Source organism: Triticum dicoccoides, chromosome 1B (genome assembly GCF_002162155.2).
Source record: "Triticum dicoccoides isolate Atlit2015 ecotype Zavitan chromosome 1B, WEW_v2.0, whole genome shotgun sequence".
NCBI lineage: Eukaryota > Viridiplantae > Streptophyta > Magnoliopsida > Poales > Poaceae > Triticum > Triticum dicoccoides.
Genome location: NC_041381.1, coordinates 443,350,647 through 443,371,558, shown reverse-complemented (window position 1 = coordinate 443,371,558; position 20,912 = coordinate 443,350,647). Strand labels below are relative to the sequence as shown.

The 20,912-nt window shown below is 45.3% G+C and overlaps 1 protein-coding gene and 1 pseudogene across 1 annotated transcript; one reads left to right on the top strand and one right to left on the bottom strand.

Annotated features, from left to right (window-relative positions):
* Window positions 1-243: 243 nt before the first annotated feature.
* LOC119340102 (SAGA-associated factor 11-like) lies at window positions 244-3,612 on the bottom strand. The gene is made up of 4 exons (XM_037612011.1): window positions 3,440-3,612; window positions 3,029-3,361; window positions 589-652; window positions 244-505 (listed from the first exon to the last, which is right to left on the bottom strand). Exons 1-4 carry the CDS (start codon window positions 3,479-3,481, stop codon window positions 468-470), a joined length of 477 nt encoding a protein of 158 aa, XP_037467908.1. The 5' UTR covers window positions 3,482-3,612; the 3' UTR covers window positions 244-467.
* Window positions 3,613-13,535: 9,923 nt separating this feature from the next.
* LOC119350452 lies at window positions 13,536-15,034 on the top strand (annotated as a pseudogene).
* The last annotated feature ends 5,878 nt before the right edge of the window (window positions 15,035-20,912 follow it).

Here is a 20,912-nt window from a genome sequence, read left to right as displayed (position 1 = left end):
AATGAATGAATCTATACTTAAAACGCATCTATATACATCCGTACATGGTTCATAGTGGAATCTCTACAATATATTTAGGAACGGAGGGAGTAGATGTGTGCATTGTGCATGGTGGTATCGGCATCTTCTTTGTGATGACCAGAGGTTCGACCAGGGAGCCAGTGATCAGATCCCCTGGCAGATCCAGTTTTAAGCAAGGGATATGGTAACACAGCAGGCCCAAAAACTACACACCAGACCAAATAACTCGGTGTTGGAATGAACTGTATTACTTACTGGAAGGAATTAGTCAATTAGCTATACAGGACGGCCAAGAATCCACTGATAAACAAAACACTCTTAAGCCTTAATACACAGAGGACTCGAGGCAACAGATAGAGCATGCAAGCCACATTGATCAATATAATGTGCTTCGCCCTCTGTACGCCGCTCAGGCACCGATAACATGGCAGAATCATAGCTTGCGATCAGGACTCCTGGAATGTATGGTTGCTATGCTCCTCCCCTGCACCACCACTGCCATCATCAGTTACAGCGTTCGTCGCCCTCTACCGTGTTACTAGTATGGGGAATAAGAAGCTGTGTTACCGTTGCTGTTTCTGTTCCGTCCAGCTGTGCTGCTCCTCGTGGTCTTTGCGCGAGCTTTGCGGCCCTGAAAGAGCAAATGGATAGAAAAGTTAAAGGTCAATCACACCCGTTTGAGGTACCAGCTTGCACTGTATTCTTTATTTCCTCTACAAACAGCAATCATAAAAAAAAAATTGTCATGCAACAAATGTTTGGTCCAGCCAGCGACTACATGGAGAAAGCACATAACGATAGCCCGCAAATGTGACAGAAACACTACTTATCCATTCTAGGGAATGTCAAGAACCAGATATGGCAAAAACACATAGCACATTCGACATAAAGGTGGGAGAAGAAACTGAAAAGCAGACTAACACACATCACTTGCATCCAGTTAGTGTAAAGAACATCGCAGATACCACATTATCACCATTGCCATGCACCTGTGGACCAGCTGGGACAGAAACAGATAAAGGACCCTCAATAACCAACCAGTTTACAGTTGAACCTGATTCATAAGCTCCTTCGGCCATAACATTTCCAAAATACGAGTTCAATTAGCCTATTGTTGTAAGTTCGCATTTTATTTAGATTCACATGGCGCCTTAAACCTATGCCCCAGCTCCAGTTTTATTGAAATCAAGATTTGTACACATTGTGCAAACAGAGTCCAGCATTCAGAATTTAAGCAATAACCAGCCAGTTTACAGTTAACACGGATCCGTAAGCTCCTTCGGCCTATTGTTGAATTTAGCATTTTATTTAGATTCTTGGCGCCTTAAACCTATGCCTCAGCTCCAATTTTATCGAAATCAAGATTTGTACCCATTGTGCAAACAGAGTCCAGCATTCAGAGTTTAAAAAATAACCAACCAGTTTACAGTTAACACTGATTCCTAAGCTCCTTCGGCCATAACATTTCCAAAATCACGTGTTCAATTAGCCTATTGTTGTAATTTAGCATTTTATTTTGATTTATATGGCGCATTAAACCTACGCCCCAATTCCATCTTTATTGAAATCAAAATTTGTACAAATTGTGCAAACAGAGTCCAGCATTCAGAATTAAAACCGCTCGAACAGAGATGGCATCATTTGGCAATTTTGGTGGCTAAGACTTCAAAGGACGATTGACGATACAGATTTTAGTGAATACTCACAAAATATGAGAGGTAAATTTTCATGCTAGTGGATCATTTTAAACAATGTCATGATGTAGAAAATCTAGAATTCTCTATCCACGCCAACATGGAAGATCGGCGAATAGTTAATTCTGCATCAGCAACGGAGAATAGTTAATTCTGCATCAGCAAAACATGATGAATGCAGGAATAATTGTGAAGAACATTATATTATGTACATGAGCTTCCTGATGTATCAAGTCTCTCAACAATCACAAAAAGCCGAACGAGTGCAATACTTAAATAAGTTCCAAAGCTAACTGTGAATAATATTTGTGGCCGAGTTGACATTGCATGTGTATTTGCAAATCAGGCATAACTGGTAGAAGTCTTGAATAACTGAATACATACCAATGTAAGCAGAAACATTAGCATGTTATTCTACCGCTACAGCACATCTTGAACATTTGGGACCCACCACTGCATGGGCTGTAAAGGAGTTGCCAGTTTCCTTCCAGTGGGACTAATGGTTTGTCCATAGTGACATCCGCGGAAGACATTGAAATGGTAATTATCATAACAGAAATATCCATTATTTAGTTCATAGATTCTTTCACATTATTTATTAGCTGAATTCAAAGTTGAAGTGCCTGGTTTGAGATACAGCATTAATGGAATGGTTTGAAATCATTAAATGTACACATTGTTCTTCTTCTGTGAAGCACTGTAACTTTGAAGTTATTTTAATGCAATTTTAACTTTATTAATTTAGCAGCAGTACACCATATCTTTTGTTGTGAAATGACACATACCTGTATATAGAAGTAACTAGTTAATATACACATGAAAAGTTCAATAGACAGTAGGCTATTTAACTCGTACATGGACCAAGTCAACTTTGTGATTGGTTTTAAGGTTGCAACTGAACATTTACAGAGTTAAGAGGGCTCAAATCAACCTTTAGCTAATCAATCAACAGACAAACTGAACATAGGGAGCAGAATCTAACTTTCTTTGAACGCAAAAAAAAAAAAAGAATCTAACTTTCTTGAGGGTCATGAGGAAACATACTCATTTCTAATTAATGAGGAAGCGCATCACGACACTCAGATCAGAAACATAACACCTCAGTACCAAAATAAGTGTCTCAACCTTAATACAACTTTATACTAGAGTTAGTATAAAGCTGAGACACTTATTTTGGGACGGAGCGAGTACCAGCTAGCCTATCCGCAACAATTAAAACGGTCTACCACTTCTTCTGATACTAAAGGGGGACGACAATGAGATTTGGGGCACCAGCGTCGATCGCAGATGCCCGGAACAGATGACGGGTTTACCTTGCCCATGCACTTCTCGAGGTGCGGGGCGAAGCGGCCCGCGACGACGGGGCGGCCGCAGTTCATGCAGTCGACGACGTCGGCGGCGATGGCGGGGTGCGTCTGCCCGAAGACGTCGGGCGCGCCCTTGTTCCCCCCTCCTCCCCCGGCCCCGCGGGTGGCCCCGTCCTCGGCGCCGGGGTGGTCGCCGGCGACGCGCGCGGCCCAGAGGCGGAGCTCCTCCTCCTCGGCGTCGACGCTGCGGTCGAGGCCTAGGCGCGCGATGCGGTGGCACTCCGACGCCACGTCCGCCACCGCGAAGTCGAGGAGCTCCTCGAAGCAGCTCAGCACGAGCTGCGCGCGCCAGAGAAGGGGGATTCGTCAACCGAAATTGAGGGAGGAACTTGGGAAATTCAGCCCGGCCTGGCGTACCTGGGAGCGAGGGCTGACGGGGGCGTCGTTGGAGGAGGACATGGCGGCGGATTGGTTTCCGATCTGGGTTGAGGGGTTTTGTTCAATGGCGGTGCGCCACCACCCCCTGGTGGCGGAGCAGAGGAATAGAGTGAGGGGGAAAAGGAGGAGAGCGCCTGGGGGCTGGAGCACAATTCGGTATCGTGCAGTCATTTTCTAGCCACCGTAAGATTTCAATCCAAGGGCTTCCAGTCGTCTTTAACCTCTAGCCACCGGCTGTCTTCCTGCCTACAGCCGACATCGTGCCATGTGTATTGCCACCCTGCCTACCTGCCGTTAGGCAGGGGCGGCGCTAGGGGTATTCTTCGGTCTTCATGTGAACACCCGTGATTTTTACAAAACAGTGTTGATTTTGACAAAAGAGTTACAATTTTTGAAAAACAGCAATGATTTTGGCAAAATGAATACAGATGAATATCTGGTTGCAAATTTCTGGAGCCGTCACTGCCGTTAGGGCAGGCAAAATTGACAATTTTGACCTATGGACGCAATGAATTCACGAAATGAACTGACCCTAAAACTATTTCACGCGCCTAACCTTTTTGAGTGGCGCGCGACACGCAGGCGCCACACCCTACGGTGCAGCGCCCAGCTCTGGGGCGTTGCACACCTGTCCACCGTGACAGCCACTGGGCCCGCACCCAAGCAGTGCAGCGTCTCCGAGCTAGGCACCACACATGTAATGTGCAGCGCCTAGCCCTTAGGCGCTGCACTATGACTTAGATGCCAGTCGCCCGCTCCCCCTCCTCCCACCTCACCCATTTGTTCCAGGAGTTACAGAACAGCGGCGCCGTCTGTTGGGGAACGTTGCAGAAAACAAAAAAATTTCCTACTCGTTTCACCAAGATCATCTAGGAGTTCATCTAGCAACGAGTGAATAGATGCATCTACATACCTTGTAGATCGCGAGCGGAAGCGTTCAAAGAACGGGGATGATGTAGTCGAACACGACGTGATTCGAATCACCGGAGATCCTAGCACCGAACGGACGGCACCTCCGCGTTCAACACACGTACGGAAACAGCCACGTCTCCTCCTTGATCCAGCAAGGAGGGGAGGAGAGGTTGAGGGAGATGGCACCAGCAGTAGCACGACGGCGTGGTGTTGATGGAGCTGCAGTACTCCGGCAGAGCTTCGCTAAGCAATAAGGAGGTGGAGGAGGTGTAGAGGAGGGAGAAGGAGGCAACCAAAGGCCAAGGACTCAAGGTATGAAGTCCCTCCTCTCCCCCACTATATATAGGGGTGCCAAGGGGGGTTGGCCGGCCCTAGGAGATCCAATCTCCTAGGGGGTGCGGCGGCCAAGGGGGGTTTCCCTCCCCCCCCCCCAAGGCACCTAGGAGGTGCCTTCCACTAGTAGGACTCCTCCCCCTTGGAAACCCTAGGCGCATGGGCCTAGTGGGGCTGGTGCCCTTGGCCCAAGCAGGCCAAGGCGCACCCCCTACAGCCCATGTGGCCCCCGGGGATGGGTGGCCCCACCCGGTGGGCCCCCGGGACCCCTCCGGTGGTCCCGGTACAATACCGATAACCCCGAAACTTGTCCCGATGCCCGAAACAGGACTTTCCATATATAAATCTTTACCTCCGGACCATTCCGGAACTCCTCGTGACGTCCGGGATCTCATCCGGGACTCCGAACAACATTCGGGTTACTGCATATACATATCCCTACAACCCTAGCGTAACTGAACCTTAAGTGTGTAGACCCTACGGGTTCGGGAGACATGTAGACATGACCGAGATCGCTCTTCGGTCAATAACCAACAGCGGGATCTGGATACCCATGTTGGCTCCCACACGCTCCACGATGATCTCATCGGATGAACCACGATGTCGAGGATTTAATCAACCCCGTATGCAATTCCCTTTGTCAATCGATATGTTACTTGCCCGAGATTCGATCGTCGGTATCCCAATACCTCGTTCAATCTTGTTACCGGCAAGTCACTTTACTCGTACCGTAATGCATGATCCCGTGACCAAACACTTGGTCACTTTGAGCTCATTATGATGATGCATTACTGAGTGGGCCCAGTGATATCTCTCCGTCATACGGAGTGACAAATCCCAGTCTCGATCCATATAAAACAATAGATACTTTCGGAGATACCTGTAGTGCACCTTTATAGTCACCCAGTTACGTTGTGACGTTTGATACACCCAAAGCACTCCTACGGCATCCAGGAGTTATACGATCTCATGGTCGAAGGAATAGATACTTTGACATTGCAAAAACTCTAGCAAACGAACTATACGATCTTGTGCTATGTTTAGGATTGGGTCTTGTCCATCACATCATCATCCTAATGATGTGATCCCGTTATCAATGACATCCAATGTCCATAGCCAGGAAACCATGACTATCTATTGATCAACGAGCTAGTCAACTAGAGGCTTACTAGGGACATGTTGGTGTCTGTTATTCACACATGTATTACGATTTCCGGATAACACAATTATAGCATGAATAAAGACAATTATCATGAACAAAGAAATATAATAATAATGCTTTTATTATTGCCTCTAGGGCATATTTCCAACAGTCTCCCACTTGCACTAGAGTCAATAATCTAGTTACATTGTGATGAATCGAACACCCATGGAATTCTGGTGTTGATCATGTTTTGCTCTTGGGAGAGGTTTAGTCAACGGATCTGCTACATTCAGGTCCGTATGTACTTTACAAATCTCTATGTCTCCATCTTGAACATTTTCACGGATGGTGTAGAAGCGACGCTTGATGTGCCTTGTCTTCTTGTGAAACCTGGGCTCCTTGGCAAGTGCAATAGCTCCAGTGTTGTCACAGAAGAGCTTGATCGGCCCCGACGCATTGGGTATGACTCCTAGGTCGGTGATGAACTCCTTCACCCATATTGCTTCATGTGCTGCCTCCGAGGCTGCCATGTACTCCGCTTCACATGTAGATCCCGCCACGACGCTCTGCTTGCAACTGCACCAGCTTACTGCCCCACCATTCAAAATATACACGTATCCGGTTTGTGACTTAGAGTCATCCAGATCTGTGTCGAAGCTAGCGTCGACGTAACCTTTTACGACGAGCTCTTCGTCACCTCCATAAACGAGAAACATTTCCTTAGTCCTTTTCAGGTACTTCAGGATATTCTTGACCGCTGTCCAGTGTTCCTTGCCGGGATTACTTTGGTACCTTCCTACCAAACTTACGGCAAGGTTTACATCAGGTCTAGTACACAGCATGGCATACATAATAGAACCTATGGCTGAGGCATAGGGGATGACACTCATCTCTTCTATCTCTGCTGCCGTGGTCGGACATTGAGCTGAGCTCAATTTCGCACCTTGCAAAACAGGCAAGAACCCTTTCTTGGACTGATCCATTTTGAACTTCTTCAAAATCTTATCAAGATATGTGCTTTGTGAAAGACCTATGAGGCGTCTTGATCTATCCCTATAGATCTTGATGCCTAATATATAAGCAGCTTCTCCAAGGTCCTTCATTGAAAAACTCTTATTCAAGTAGGCCTTAATGCTGTCCAAAAGTTCTATATCATTTCCCATCAAAAGTATGTCATCTACATATAGTATGAGAAATGCTATAGAGCTCCCACTCACTTTCTTGTAAACACAGGCTTCTCCATAAGTCTGTGTAAACCCAAACGCTTTGATCATCTCATCAAAACGAATGTTCCAACTCCGAGATGCTTGCACCAGCCCATAAATCGAGCGTTGGAGCTTGCACACCTTGTCAGCATTTTTAGGATCGACAAAACCTTCCGGCTGTATCATATACAATTCTTCCTTAAGGAAACCATTAAGGAATGCCGTTTTGACGTCCATTTGCCAAATTTCATAATCATAAAATGCGGCAATTGCTAACATGATTCGGACGGACTTCAGCTTCGCTACCGGTGAGAAAGTCTCATCGTAGTCAACCCCTTGAACTTGTCGATAACCCTTAGCGACAAGCCGATCTTTATAGATGGTCACATTACCATCCGCGTCTGTCTTCTTCTTAAAGATCCATTTATTTTCTATGGCTCGCCGTTCTACGGGCAAGTCAGTCAAAGTCCATACTTCGTTTTCATACATGGATCCTATCTCGGATTTCATGGCTTCTAGCCATTTGTCGGAATCCGGACCCGCCATCGCTTCTTCATAGTTCGAAGGTTCACCGTTGTCTAACAACATGATTTCCAAGACAGGGTTGCCGTACCACTCTGGTGCGGAACGTGTCCTCGTGGACCTTCGAATTTCAGTAGGAGCTTGATCTGAAGTATTTTGATCATTATCATTAACTTCCTCTCTAGTCGGTGCAGGCACCTCAGGAACATTTTCTTGAGTTGCGCCATTTTCTGGTTCAAGAGGTAATACTTCATCAAGCTCTACTTTCCTCCCACTTACTTCTTTCGAGAGAAACTCTTTCTCCAGAAAGGACCCATTCTTGGCAACAAAGATCTTGCCTTCGGATCTGAGGTAGAAGATATACCCAACAGTTTCTTTAGGGTATCCTATGAAGACGCATTTTTCCGATTTGGGTTCGAGCTTTTCAGGTTGAAGTTTCCTGACATAAGCATCGCATCCCCAAACTTTTAGAAATGACAACTTAGGTTTCTTCCCAAACCATAATTCATACGGTGTCGTCTCAACGGATTTCGACGGGGCCCTATTTAAAGTGAATGCGGCAGTCTCTAAAGCATAGCCCCAAAAAGATAGTGGTAAATCGGCAAGAGACATCATAGATCGCACCATATCTAATAGAGTGCGATTACGACGTTCGGACACACCATTACGCTGAGGTGTTCCAGGCGGCGTGAGTTGTGAAACTATTCCACATTTTCTTAAGTGTGTACCAAACTCGTGACTCAAGTATTCTCCTCCACGATCTGATCGTAGAAACTTGATTTTCCTGTCACGTTGATTCTCAACTTCACTCGAAATTCCTTGAACTTTTCAAAGGTCTCAGACTTGTGTTTCATTAAGTAGACATACCCATATCTACTCAAGTCATCAGTGAGGGTGAGAACATAACGATAGCCACCGCGAGCCTCAACACTCATTGGACCGCACACATCAGTATGTATGATTTCCAATAAGTTGGTTGCTCTCTCCATTGTTCCTGAGAATGGAGTCTTGGTCATTTTACCCATGAGGCATGGTTCGCACGTGTCAAATGATTCGTAATCAAGAGACTCTAAAAGTCCATCAGCATGGAGCTTCTTCATGCGTTTGACACCTATGTGACCGAGGCGGCAGTGCCACAAGTATGTGGGACTATCACTATCAATCTTACATCTTTTGGTACTTACACTATGAATATGTGTAGCATTACGCTCGAGATTCATAAAGAATAAACCATTCACCATCGGAGCATGACCATAAAACATATCTCTCATATAAATAGAACAACCATTATTCTCGGATTTAAATGAGTAGCCATCTCGAATTAAACGAGATCCTGATACAATGTTCATGCTCAAACTTGGCACAAAATAACAATTATTGAGGTTCAAAACTAATCCCGTAGGTAAATGTAGAGGTAGCGTGCCGACGGCGATCACATCGACCTTGGAACCATTCCCGACGCGCATCGTCACCTCATCCTTCGCCAGTCTCCGTTTATTCCGCAGCTCCTGCTGCGTGTTACAAATATGAGCAACGGCACCGGTATCAAATACCCAGGAGTTACTACGATTACTGGTAAGGTACACATCAATTACATGTATATCAAATATACCTTTGGTCTTGCCGGCCTTCTTGTCTGCTAAGTATTTGGGGCAGTTCCGCTTCCAGTGACCACTTTCCTTGCAATAAAAACACTCAGTCTCGGGCTTGGGTCCATTCTTTGGCTTCTTCCCGGCAGCTTGCTTGCTGGGCGCGGCAACTACCTTGCCGTCCTTCTTGAAGTTCTTTTTACCCTTGCCCTTCTTGAACTTAGTGGTTTTATTGATCATCAACACTTGATGTTCCTTTCTGACTTCTACCTCTGCTGATTTCAGCATAGCAAATACTTCAGGAATGGTCTTTTCCATCCCCTGCATATTGAAGTTCATCACAAAGCTCTTGTAGCTTGGTGGAAGCGACTGGAGGATTCTGTCAATGACCGCATTATCCGGGAGATTAACTCCCAGCTGAGTCAAGCGGTTATGCAACCCAGACATAGTGAGTATGTGCTCACTGACAGAACTGTTTTCCTCCATCTTACAGCTGAAGAATTTGTCGGAGACTTCATATCTCTCGACCCGGGCATGAGCTTGGAAAACCATTTTCAGCTCTTCGAACATCTCATATGCTCCATGTCTCTCAAAACGCTTTTGGAGCCCCGGCTCTAGGCTGTAAAGCATGCCGCACTGAACGAGGGAGTAGTCATCGGAACGTGCCTGCCAAGCGTTCATAACGTCTTGTTCCGCAGGGAGAATGGGTGCGTCACCAAGCGGTGCTTGTAGGACATAATCTTTCTTGGCAGCTATGAGGATGATCCTCAGGTTCCGGACCCAGTCCGTATAGTTGCTGCCATCGTCTTTCAGCTTGGTTTTCTCTAGGAACGCGTTGAAGTTGAGGACTACGTTGGCCATTTGATCTACAAGACATATTGTAAAAATTTAGACTAAGTTCATGATAATTAAGTTCATCTAATCAAATTATAATGAACTCCCACTCAGATTTGACATCCCTTTGGTCATCTAAGTGTTACACGATCCGAGTCGACTAGGCCGTGTCCGATCATCGCGTGAGACGGACTAGTCATCGTCGGTGAACATTCTCATGTAGATCGTATCTTCCATACGACTCGTGTTCGACCTTTCGGTCTCCGTGTTCCGAGGCCATGTCTGTACATGCTAGGCTCGTCAAGTTAACCCTAAGTGTTTTCGCTGTGTAAAACTGTCTTACACCCGTTGTATGTGAACGTAAGAATCTATCACACCCGATCATCACGTGGTGCTTCGAAACGACGAACTGTAGCAACGGTGCACAGTTAGGGGAGAACACTTCTTGAAATTTTGTAAGGGATCATCTTATTTACTACCGTCGTTCTAAGTAAACAAGATGCATAAAACATAATAAACATCACATGCAATTATATAAAGTAGTGACATGATATGGCCAATATCATATAGCTCCTTTGATCTTCATCTTCGGGGCTCCATGATCATCTTGTCACCGGCACGACACCATGATCTCCATCATCATGATCTCCATCATCGTGTCTTCATGAAGTTGTCACGCCAACGACTACTTCTACTTCTATGACTAACGCGTTTAGTAATAAAGTAAAGTAGTTTACATGGCGTTCTTTAATGACACGCAGGTCATACAAAAATAAAGACAACTCCTATGGCTCCTGCCGGTTGTCATACTCATCGACATGCAAGTCGTGATTCCTATTACAATAGCATGAACATCTCATACAAGACATATAGATCATTCATCATTCATCACAACTTTGGCCATATCATATCACAAAGCACTTGCTGCAAAAACAAGTTAGACGTCCTCTAATTGTTGTTTGCAAGTTTTACGTGGCTGAAGCAGGGTTCTAGCAAGAACGTTTTTTTACCTACGTGAAACCACAACGTGATTTGTCAACTTCTATTTACCCTTCATAAGGACCCTTTTCATCGAATCCGCTTCAACTAAAGTGGGAGAGACAGACACCCGCCAGCCACCTTATGCAACTTGTGCATGTTAGTCGGTGGAACCGGTCTCACGTAAGCGTACGTGTAAGGTTGGTCCGGGCCGCTTCATCCCACAATACCGCTGAAGCAAGATAAGACTAGTAGCGGCAAGAAAGTTGACAAATCTACGCCCACAACCAATTGTGTTCTACTCGTGCAAGAAGAACTACGCATAGACCTAGCTCTGATACCACTGTTGGGGAACGTTGCAGAAAACAAAAAAATTTCCTACTCGTTTCACCAAGATCATCTAGGAGTTCATCTAGCAACGAGTGAATAGATGCATCTACATACCTTGTAGATCGCGAGCGGAAGCGTTCAAAGAACGGGGATGATGTAGTCGAACACGACGTGATTCGAATCACCGGAGATCCTAGCACCGAACGGACGGCACCTCCGCGTTCAACACACGTACGGAAACAGCCACGTCTCCTCCTTCTTGATCCAGCAAGGAGGGGAGGAGAGGTTGAGGGAGATGGCACCAGCAGCAGCACGACGGCGTGGTGTTGATGGAGCTGCAGTACTCCGGCAGAGCTTCGCTAAGCAATAAGGAGGTGGAGGAGGTGTTGGGGAGGGAGAAGGAGGCAACCAAAGGCCAAGGACTCAAGGTATGAAGTCCCTCCTCTCCCCCACTATATATAGGGGTGCCAAGGGGGGGTGGCCGGCCCTAGGAGATCCAATCTCCTAGGGGGTGCGGCGGCCAAGGGGGGTTTCCCTCCCCCCCAAGGCACCTAGGAGGTGCCTTCCACTAGTAGGACTCCTCCCCCTTGGAAACCCTAGGCGCATGGGCCTAGTGGGGCTGGTGCCCTTGGCCCAAGCAGGCCAAGGCGCACCCCCTACAGCCCATGTGGCCCCCGGGGATGGGTGGCCCCACCCGGTGGGCCCCCGGGACCCCTCCGGTGGTCCCGGTACAATACCGATAACCCCGAAACTTGTCCCGATGCCCGAAACAGGACTTCCCATATATAAATCTTTACCTCCGGACCATTCCGGAACTCCTCGTGACGTCCGGGATCTCATCCGGGACTCCAAACAACATTCGGGTTACTGCATATACATATCCCTACAACCCTAGCGTAACTGAACCTTAAGTGTGTAGACCCTACGGGTTCGGGAGACATGTAGACATGACCGAGATCGCTCTCCGGTCAATAACCAACAGCGGGATCTGGATACCCATGTTGGCTCCCACACGCTCCACGATGATCTCATCGGATGAACCACGATGTCGAGGATTTAATCAACCCCGTATGCAATTCCCTTTGTCAATCGATATGTTACTTGCCCGAGATTCGATCGTCGGTATCCCAATACCTCGTTCAATCTTGTTACCGGCAAGTCACTTTACTCGTACCGTAATGCATGATCCCGTGACCAAACACTTGGTCACTTTGAGCTCATTATGATGATGCATTACTGAGTGGGCCCAGTGATATCTCTCCGTCATACGGAGTGACAAATCCCAGTCTCGATCCATATAAAACAATAGATACTTTCGGAGATACCTGTAGTGCACCTTTATAGTCACCCAGTTACGTTGTGACGTTTGATACACCCAAAGCACTCCTACGGCATCCAGGAGTTATACGATCTCATGGTCGAAGGAATAGATACTTTGACATTGCAAAAACTCTAGCAAACGAACTATACGATCTTGTGCTATGTTTAGGATTGGGTCTTGTCCATCACATCATTATCCTAATGATGTGATCCCGTTATCAATGACATCCAATGTCCATAGCCAGGAAACCATGACTATCTATTGATCAACGAGCTAGTCAACTAGAGGCTTACTAGGGACATGTTGGTGTCTGTTATTCACACATGTATTACGATTTCCGGATAACACAATTATAGCATGAATAAAGACAATTATCATGAACAAAGAAATATAATAATAATGCTTTTATTATTGCCTCTAGGGCATATTTCCAACACCGTCGGCTTCCTCCTCTCCCCCTCTCAATCCCCTCTCCCAAATCCTTCATATCTGACGATTTGGTCCGTGGATTTCTTCACCAATCCATCCTAGAAGGTACTCTCCTCCGGTCCCCTTCTTTCTATCCATAGAAAGTATGCTATTTTGAAGATTTGGGGAACCCTTGTTTGATTTGATTTGATTTGAATCTTGCATGTATTAGAACCCTAGTTTGTTTGATTTGGGGAACCCTAGTTTAGTTTATTTTATTGAAAAGGTATGGTTGGATACATAGGTTGACATGTTATTTCTATGGAAAGGATATTTGTATGAATTAGGGTTAGTTTATTTGTATTGAAATTATACTCGTATTGACAAGAGTGTTTTGGATACATATGCTTTGAATCTTGCATATAGTAGGCCTACTTTAGTTTATTTGTATTGAAAAGATAATCGTGTTGACAAGAATGCTTTGTTTGAAATTGTTAGGATGGTTTGCCTTCTCAATGATCACTGGGACCATCAACACCAGTCGTACGCTTTGTCGGTGCAGCAGCAGGTAATAATGAAAGTGGCCGATATTATGAATTTCGTGTTTATTTCAAAGACAAATGCCCCATATGTAATTTTCTGATTTGCTTGTTTGTAGGAGCTTCAACCTCTGAAGCTTCGATCTCACGGGGTCAACCTTTCGGGGATGCGATATGATGAGCGATACACACCGTATGTGGGAGACAGGACTCCTCCCTTTCATTCAATTGGTCAGCCGGTCGACGCCACCCCTCAATGTTGCAGCAATCACCGCGCTTACTGATCGTTGGCGGCCGGAGACACACAGTTTCCATCTTCGGACCGGGGAGATGACCGTGACACTCCAGGATATTGCTATGATCACCGATCTTCCTATCGAGGGTAATCCTCTATGTATGAGCACCGATTCAGATGGGTGGCGCGAGCAGATGCATGCCCTTATCGGTATGGTTCCTCCGGAGCCTCGGCAACCAGAAGCAGAAGACAAGAAGAAGGAAAGAGTCGCAGCCGGTGCTCCTTTCACCTGGGTTGCATGGAACTTTGCTAATTGCCCCGAGAAGGCTAATGAGGATGAGGCCAAGACATATGCTCGTGTCTACATGTGGTACGTTATATCCAGGACTATGTTTGCTAATGGCATGGGCAAGAATGCTCCATGGATGTGGCTGAAGGCGTTGACCATCTTCGATAGCAAATGGAGTTGGGGTTCGGCGACACTGGCTTACTTGTATAGACAGGCAGAAAGTTGTTTCTTTTTCACTTCATTGCTACATTATCAATGCAATCTTCTTGTTAATTCAACCATGTTCTCTTTTATGTGCAGTTAGATGAAGCCTCTTGTAGGAAATCAGGAGGTATTGGTGGTTGTATGCTTGCACTTTCTATATGGAGCTGGGAGCGATTGCCGGTTAGACGACCGAAGACCATGAAGTACGAGGATTGGAACGACCATGACGACCCACTACGGTACCCCACTTGGGCTTACAAGTGGGATGTGGTAAATGAGACGACGGATAATCCCTCGTCGTGTACAAGGTGTACAAGAGCGAGCTGGACACGATCATGGCTGAACAGGTGACTCGACATTGTTAAGTGATTCTCATGCTTCTATTGTAACTCATAATCAATTTTGCATTCTATGCTATGTTGCAGGTGGAATGGGAGCCGTATGGAAAAGGGGATAGTTTTGGTAACCTTAGAGACTTTGTGCTGAATCCGATGTGCCTTAGGGATAGGGATCTTAGGCATATGTGGTGCCCACTCATATGCAACTGGGCGGTTGAGCTTCACCCGCCACATCAGGTGTACCGCCAATTCGGTTTGTTCCAGCCACACCCGCCGAAGTGGGAGGACATGGACAAGTGTTTACACGCGTAAGATATAATCAACCTTGAGCACTTAGCAGCTTCTCGGCGGTTTCGATGGTGCTAATATTCTGTTTCTAACTTGCAGGTTTGATAGGAGAAGGCAGTGGAAGGTCAAGCATTGGGACAAGCATCACAGGAATTATATCATACAGTTTGCACTTAGTGTGGAGCTGTTGGGGAACGTAGTAATTTCAAAAAAAAATCCTACGCACACGCAAGATCATGGTGATGCATAGCAACGAGAGGGGGAGTGTATCTTCATACCCTTGAAGATCGCTAAGCGGAAGCGTTTATCAACGCGGATGATGTAGTCGTACGTCTTCACGATCCGACCGATCAAGTACCAAACGCACGGCACCTCTGAGTTCTGCACACGTTCAGCTCGATGACGTCCTCACCTTCTCGATCCAGCAAGACGGGCAAAGTAGTAGATGAGTTCCGGCAGCACGACGGCGTGGTGATGGTGTTGGTGAAGAACAATCTCCGCAGGGCTTCGCCTAAGCACTATGGAAACTATGACGGAGGATAAACTAGAGGGGACGGGGTTGCCGGCACACGGCTTGGTGTTTCTTGATGTGTCATTGGTGCTAACCCTGCCCCTCTATTTATATGTTGAGCCCTGGGGTCGAAACTTGGAGTAAAAGCCTCCTCAAAGTCGGTTTTGCCCGAAAGGCAAGAGTCCTACACTGACTCCGGGGCTAGACGCCAGGGTTCCCGGCGTCTACCCCCTAGACGCCAGGGTTCCTGGCGTCTAGCCTTTGGTCTCCGCAAAACTTCCTTTTGGACTTTACAAAAGCCTAGTGGGCTTTCCCCTTTGGCCCAAATAACATGTTCTCGTACCCAAACATTTCGGGAAACATCCGGAACCCCTTCCAGTGAATTCCGGAACCCTTCCGGAGATCAAACACTATTATCCCATATATCAAACTTTATCTCTAGACCATTTCGGAGTTCCTCGTCATGTCCATGATCTCATCCGGGACTCCGAACAACATTCAGTCACCAATATACATAACTCATATAATACTATATCATCAACGAAACGTTAAGCGTGCGGACCCTACGGGTTCGAGAACTATGTAGACATGACCGAGACACGTTTCCGGTCAATAACCAATAGCGGGACCTGGATGCCCATATTGGCTCCCACATATTCTACGAAGATCTTTATCGGTCAAACCGCATAACAACATACGTTGTTCCCTTTGTCATCGGTATGTTACTTGCCCGAGATGCGATCATCGGTATCTCAATACCTAGTTCAATCTCGTTACCGGCAAGTCTCTTTACTCGTTCCATAATACATCATCCCGCAACTAACTCATTAGTTGCAATGCTTGCAAGGCTTTAAGTGATGTGCATTACCGAGTGGGCCCAAAGATACCTCTCCGACAATCGGAGTTACAAATCCTAATCTCGAAATACGCCAACCCAACAAGTACCTTCGGAGACACCTGTAGAGCACCTTTATAATCACCCAATTACGTTGTGACGTTTGGTCGCACACAAAGTGTTCCTCCGGTAAATGGGAGTTGCATAATCTCATAGTCATAGGAACATGTACAAGTCATGAAGAAAGCAATAGCAACATACTAAACAATCGAGTGCTAAGCTAACGGAATGGGTCAAGTCAATCACATCATTCTTCCAATGATGTGATCCCGTTAATCAAATGACAACACATGTCTATGGCTAGGAAACATAACCATCTTTGATCAACGAGCTAGTCAAGTAGAGGCATACTAGTGACACTCTGTTTGTCTATGTATTCACACAAGTATTATGTTTCCGGATAATACAATTATAGCATGAATAATAAACATTTATCATGATATAAGGAAATAAATAATAACTTTATTATTGCCTCTAGGGCATATTTCCTTCAGTCTCCCACTTGCACTAGAGTCAATAGTCTAGATTACACAGTAATGATTCTAACACCCATGGAGTCTTGGTGCTGATCATGTTTTGCTCGTGGTAGAGGCTTAGTCAACGGGTCTGCAACATTCAGATCCGTATGTATCTTGCAAATTTCTATGTCTCCCACCTGGACTAGATCCCGGATGGAATTGAAGCGTCTCTTGATGTGCTTGGTTCTCTTGTGAAATCTGGATTCCTTCGCCAAGGCTATTGCTACAGTATTGTCACAAAAGATTTTCATTGGACCCGATGCACTGGGTATGACACCTAGATCGGATATGAACTCCTTCATCCAGATTCCTTCATTTGCTGCTTCCGAAGCAGCTATGTATTCCGCTTCACACGTAGATCCCGCCACGACGCTTTGTTTAGAACTGCACCAACTGACAGCTCCATCGTTCAATGTAAATATGTATCCAGTTTGCGATTTAGAATCGTCCGGATCAGTGTCAAAGCTTGCATCAATGTAACCATTTACAATGAGCTCTTTGTCACCTCCATAAACGAGAAACATATCCTTCGTCCTTTTTAGGTATTTCAGGATGTTCTTGACCGTTGTCCAGTGATCCACTCCTGGATTACTTTGGTACCTCCCTGCTAGACTTATAGCAAGGCACACATCACGTCTGGTACACAGCATTGCATACATGATAGAGCCTATGGGTGAAGCATAGGGAACATCTTTCATTTTCTCTCTATCTTCTGCAGTGGCCGGGCATTGAGTCTTACTCAACTTCACACCTTGTAACACAGGCAAGAACCCTTTCTTTGCTTGATCCATTTTGAACTTCTTCAAAACTTTGTCAAGGTATGTGCTTTGTGAAAGTCCAATTAAGCGTCTTGATCTATCTCTATAGATCTTGATGCCCAATATATAAGCAGCTTCACCGAGGTCCTTCATTGAAAAACTCTTATTCAAGTATCCCTTTATGCTATCCAGAAATTCTATATCATTTCCAATCAACAATATGTCATCCACATATAATGTTAGAAATGCTACAGAGCTCCCACTCACTTTCTTGTAAATACAGGCTTCTCCAAAAGTCTGTATAAAACCAAATGCGTTGATCACACTATCAAAGCGTTTATTCCAACTCCGAGAGGCTTGCACCAGTCCATAAATGGATCGCTGGAGCTTGCACACTTTGTTAGCTCCCTTTGGATCGACAAAACCTTCTGGTTGCATCATATACAACTCTTCTTCTAGAAATCCATTCAGGAATGCAGTTTTGACATCCATTTGCTAAATTTCATAATCATAAAATGCGGCAAATGCTAACATGATTCGGACAGACTTAAGCATCGCTACGGGTGAGAAAGTCTCATCGTAGTCAATCCCTTGAACTTGTCGAAAACCTTTCGCAATAAGTCGAGCTTTATAGACAGTAACATTACCGTCAGCGTCAGTCTTCGTCTTGAAGATCCATTTATTCTCAATGGCTTGCCGATCATCGGGCAAGTCAGCCAAAGTCCACACTTTGTTCTCATACATGGATCCCATCTCAGATTTCATGGCCTCAAGCCATTTTGCGGAATCTGGGCTCACCATCGCTTCTTCATAGTTCATAGGTTCGTCATGGTCTAGTAACATAACTTCCAGAACAGGATTACCGTACCACTCTGGTGCGGATCTTACTCTGTTTGACCTATGAGGTTCAGTAACAACTTGATCTGAAGTTTCATGATCGTCATCATTAACTTCCTCATTAATTGGTGTAGACGTCACAGGAACCGGTTTCTATGATGAACCACTTTCCAATAAGGGAGCAGGTACAATTACCTCATCAAGTTCTACTTTCCTCCCACTCACTTCTTTCGAGAGAAACTCCTTCTCTAGAAAGGATCCATTCTTAGCAACAAATGTCTTGCCTTCGGATCTGTGATAGAAGGTGTACCCAACAGTCTCCTTTGGGTATCCTATGAAGACACATTTCTCCGATTTGGGTTCGAGCTTATCAGGTTGAAGCTTTTTCACATAAGCATTGCAGCCCCAAACTTTAAGAAATGACAACTTTGGTTTCTTGCCAAACCACAGTTCATAAGGCATCGTCTCAACGGATTTTGATGGTGCCCTATTTAACGTGAATGCAGCCGTCTCTAAAGCATAACCCCAAAACGATAGCGGTAAATCAGTAAGAGACATCATAGATCGCACCATATCTAGTAAAGTACAATTACGACGTTCGGACACACCATTACGTTGTGGTGTTCCGGGTGGCGTGAGTTGCGAAACTATTCCGCATTGTTTCAAATGTAGACCAAATTCGTAACTCAAATATTCTCCTCCACGACCAGATCATAGAAACTTTATTTTCTTGTTACGATGATTTTCAACTTCACTCTGAAATTCTTTGAACTTTTTAAACGTTTCAGACTTATGTTTCATTAAGTAGATATACCCATATCTGCTTAAATCGTCTGTGAAGGTGAGGAAATAACGATATCCGCCACAAGCCTCAACATTCATCGGACCACATACATCTGTATGCATTATTTCCAACAAATCTGTTGCTCTCTCCATAGTACCGGAGAACGGCGTTTTAGTCATCTTGCCCATGAGGCACGGTTCGCAAGTACCAAGTGATTCATAATCAAGTGGTTCCAAAAGTCCACCAGTATGGAGTTTCTTCATGCGCTTTACACCGATATGACCTAAATGGCAGTGCCACAAATAAGTTGCACTATCATTATCAACTCTGCATCTTTTGGCTTCAACATTATGAATACGTGTATCACTACTATCGAGATTCATCAAAAATAGACCACTCTTCAAGGGTGCATGACCATAAAAGATATTACTCATATAAATAGAACAACCATTATTCTCTGATTTAAATGAATAACCGTCTCGCATCAAACAAGATCCAGATATAATATTCATGCTGAACGCTGGCACCAAATAACAATTATTTAGGTCTAATACTAATCCCGTAGGTAGATGTAGAGGTAGCGTGCCGACGGCGATCACATCGACTTTGGAACCGTTTCCCACGTGCATCGTCACCTCGTCCTTGTCCAGAGTTCGCTTAATCTGTAGTCCCTGTTTTGAGTTGCAAATATTAGCAACAGAACCAGTATCAAATACGCATGTGCTACTGCAAGCTCTAGCAAGGTATACATCAATAACATGTATATCACATATACCTTTGTTCACCTTGCCATCCTTCTTATCCGCCAAATACTTGGGGCAGTTCCGCTTCCAGTGACCAGTCTGCTTGCAGTAGAAGCACTCAGTCTCAGGCTTAGGTCCAGACTTGGGTTTCTTCTCCTGAGCAGCAACTTGCTTGTTGTTCTTCTTGAAGTTCCCCTTTTTCTTCCCTTTGCCCTTTTTCTTGAAACTGGTGGTGTTATTGACCATCAACACTTGATGCTCCTTCTTGATTTCTACCTCCGCAGCCTTTAGCATTGCAAAGAGCTCGGGAATCGTCTTGTCCATCCCTTGCATGTTATAGTTCATCACAAAGCTCTTGTAGCTTGGTGGCAGTGATTGAAGAATTCTGTCAATGACGCTATCATCCGGAAGATTAACTCCCAGTTGAATCAAGTGATTATTATACCCAGACATTTTGAGTATATGCTCACTGACAGAACTATTCTCCTCATCTTGCAGCTGTAGAACTTATTGGAGACTTCATATCTCTCAATCCGGGAATTTGCTTGAAATATTAACTTCAACTCCTGGAACATCTCATATGCTCCATGACGTTCAAAACGTCGTTGAAGTCTCGGTTCTAAGCCGTAAAGCATGGCACACTGAACTATCAAGTAGTCATCAGCTTTGCTCTGCCAGACGTTCATAACATCTGGTGTTGCTCCTGCAGCAGGTTTGGCACCTAGCGGTGCTTCCAGGACGTAATTCTTATGTGCAGCAATGAGGATAATCCTCAAGTTACGGACCCAGTCCGTGTAATTGCTACCATCATCTTTCAACTTTGCTTTCTCAAGGAACGCATTAAAATTCAACAGAACAACAGCACGGGCCATCTATCTACAATAAACATAGACAAGCAAGATACTATCAGGTACTAAGTTCATGATAAATTTAAGTT

Coding starts and splice junctions, on each gene's coding strand:
- LOC119340102 (XM_037612011.1), bottom strand. CDS start 3,481: ATGTCCTCCTCCAACGACGCCCCCGTCAGCCCTCGCTCCCAG. Junction 3,362..3,439: donor CCGTCAGCCCTCGCTCCCAG/GTACGCCAGGCC, acceptor TGGCGCGCGCAG/CTCGTGCTGAGCTGCTTCGA. Junction 653..3,028: donor TCGAGAAGTGCATGGGCAAG/GTAAACCCGTCA, acceptor TTGCTCTTTCAG/GGCCGCAAAGCTCGCGCAAA.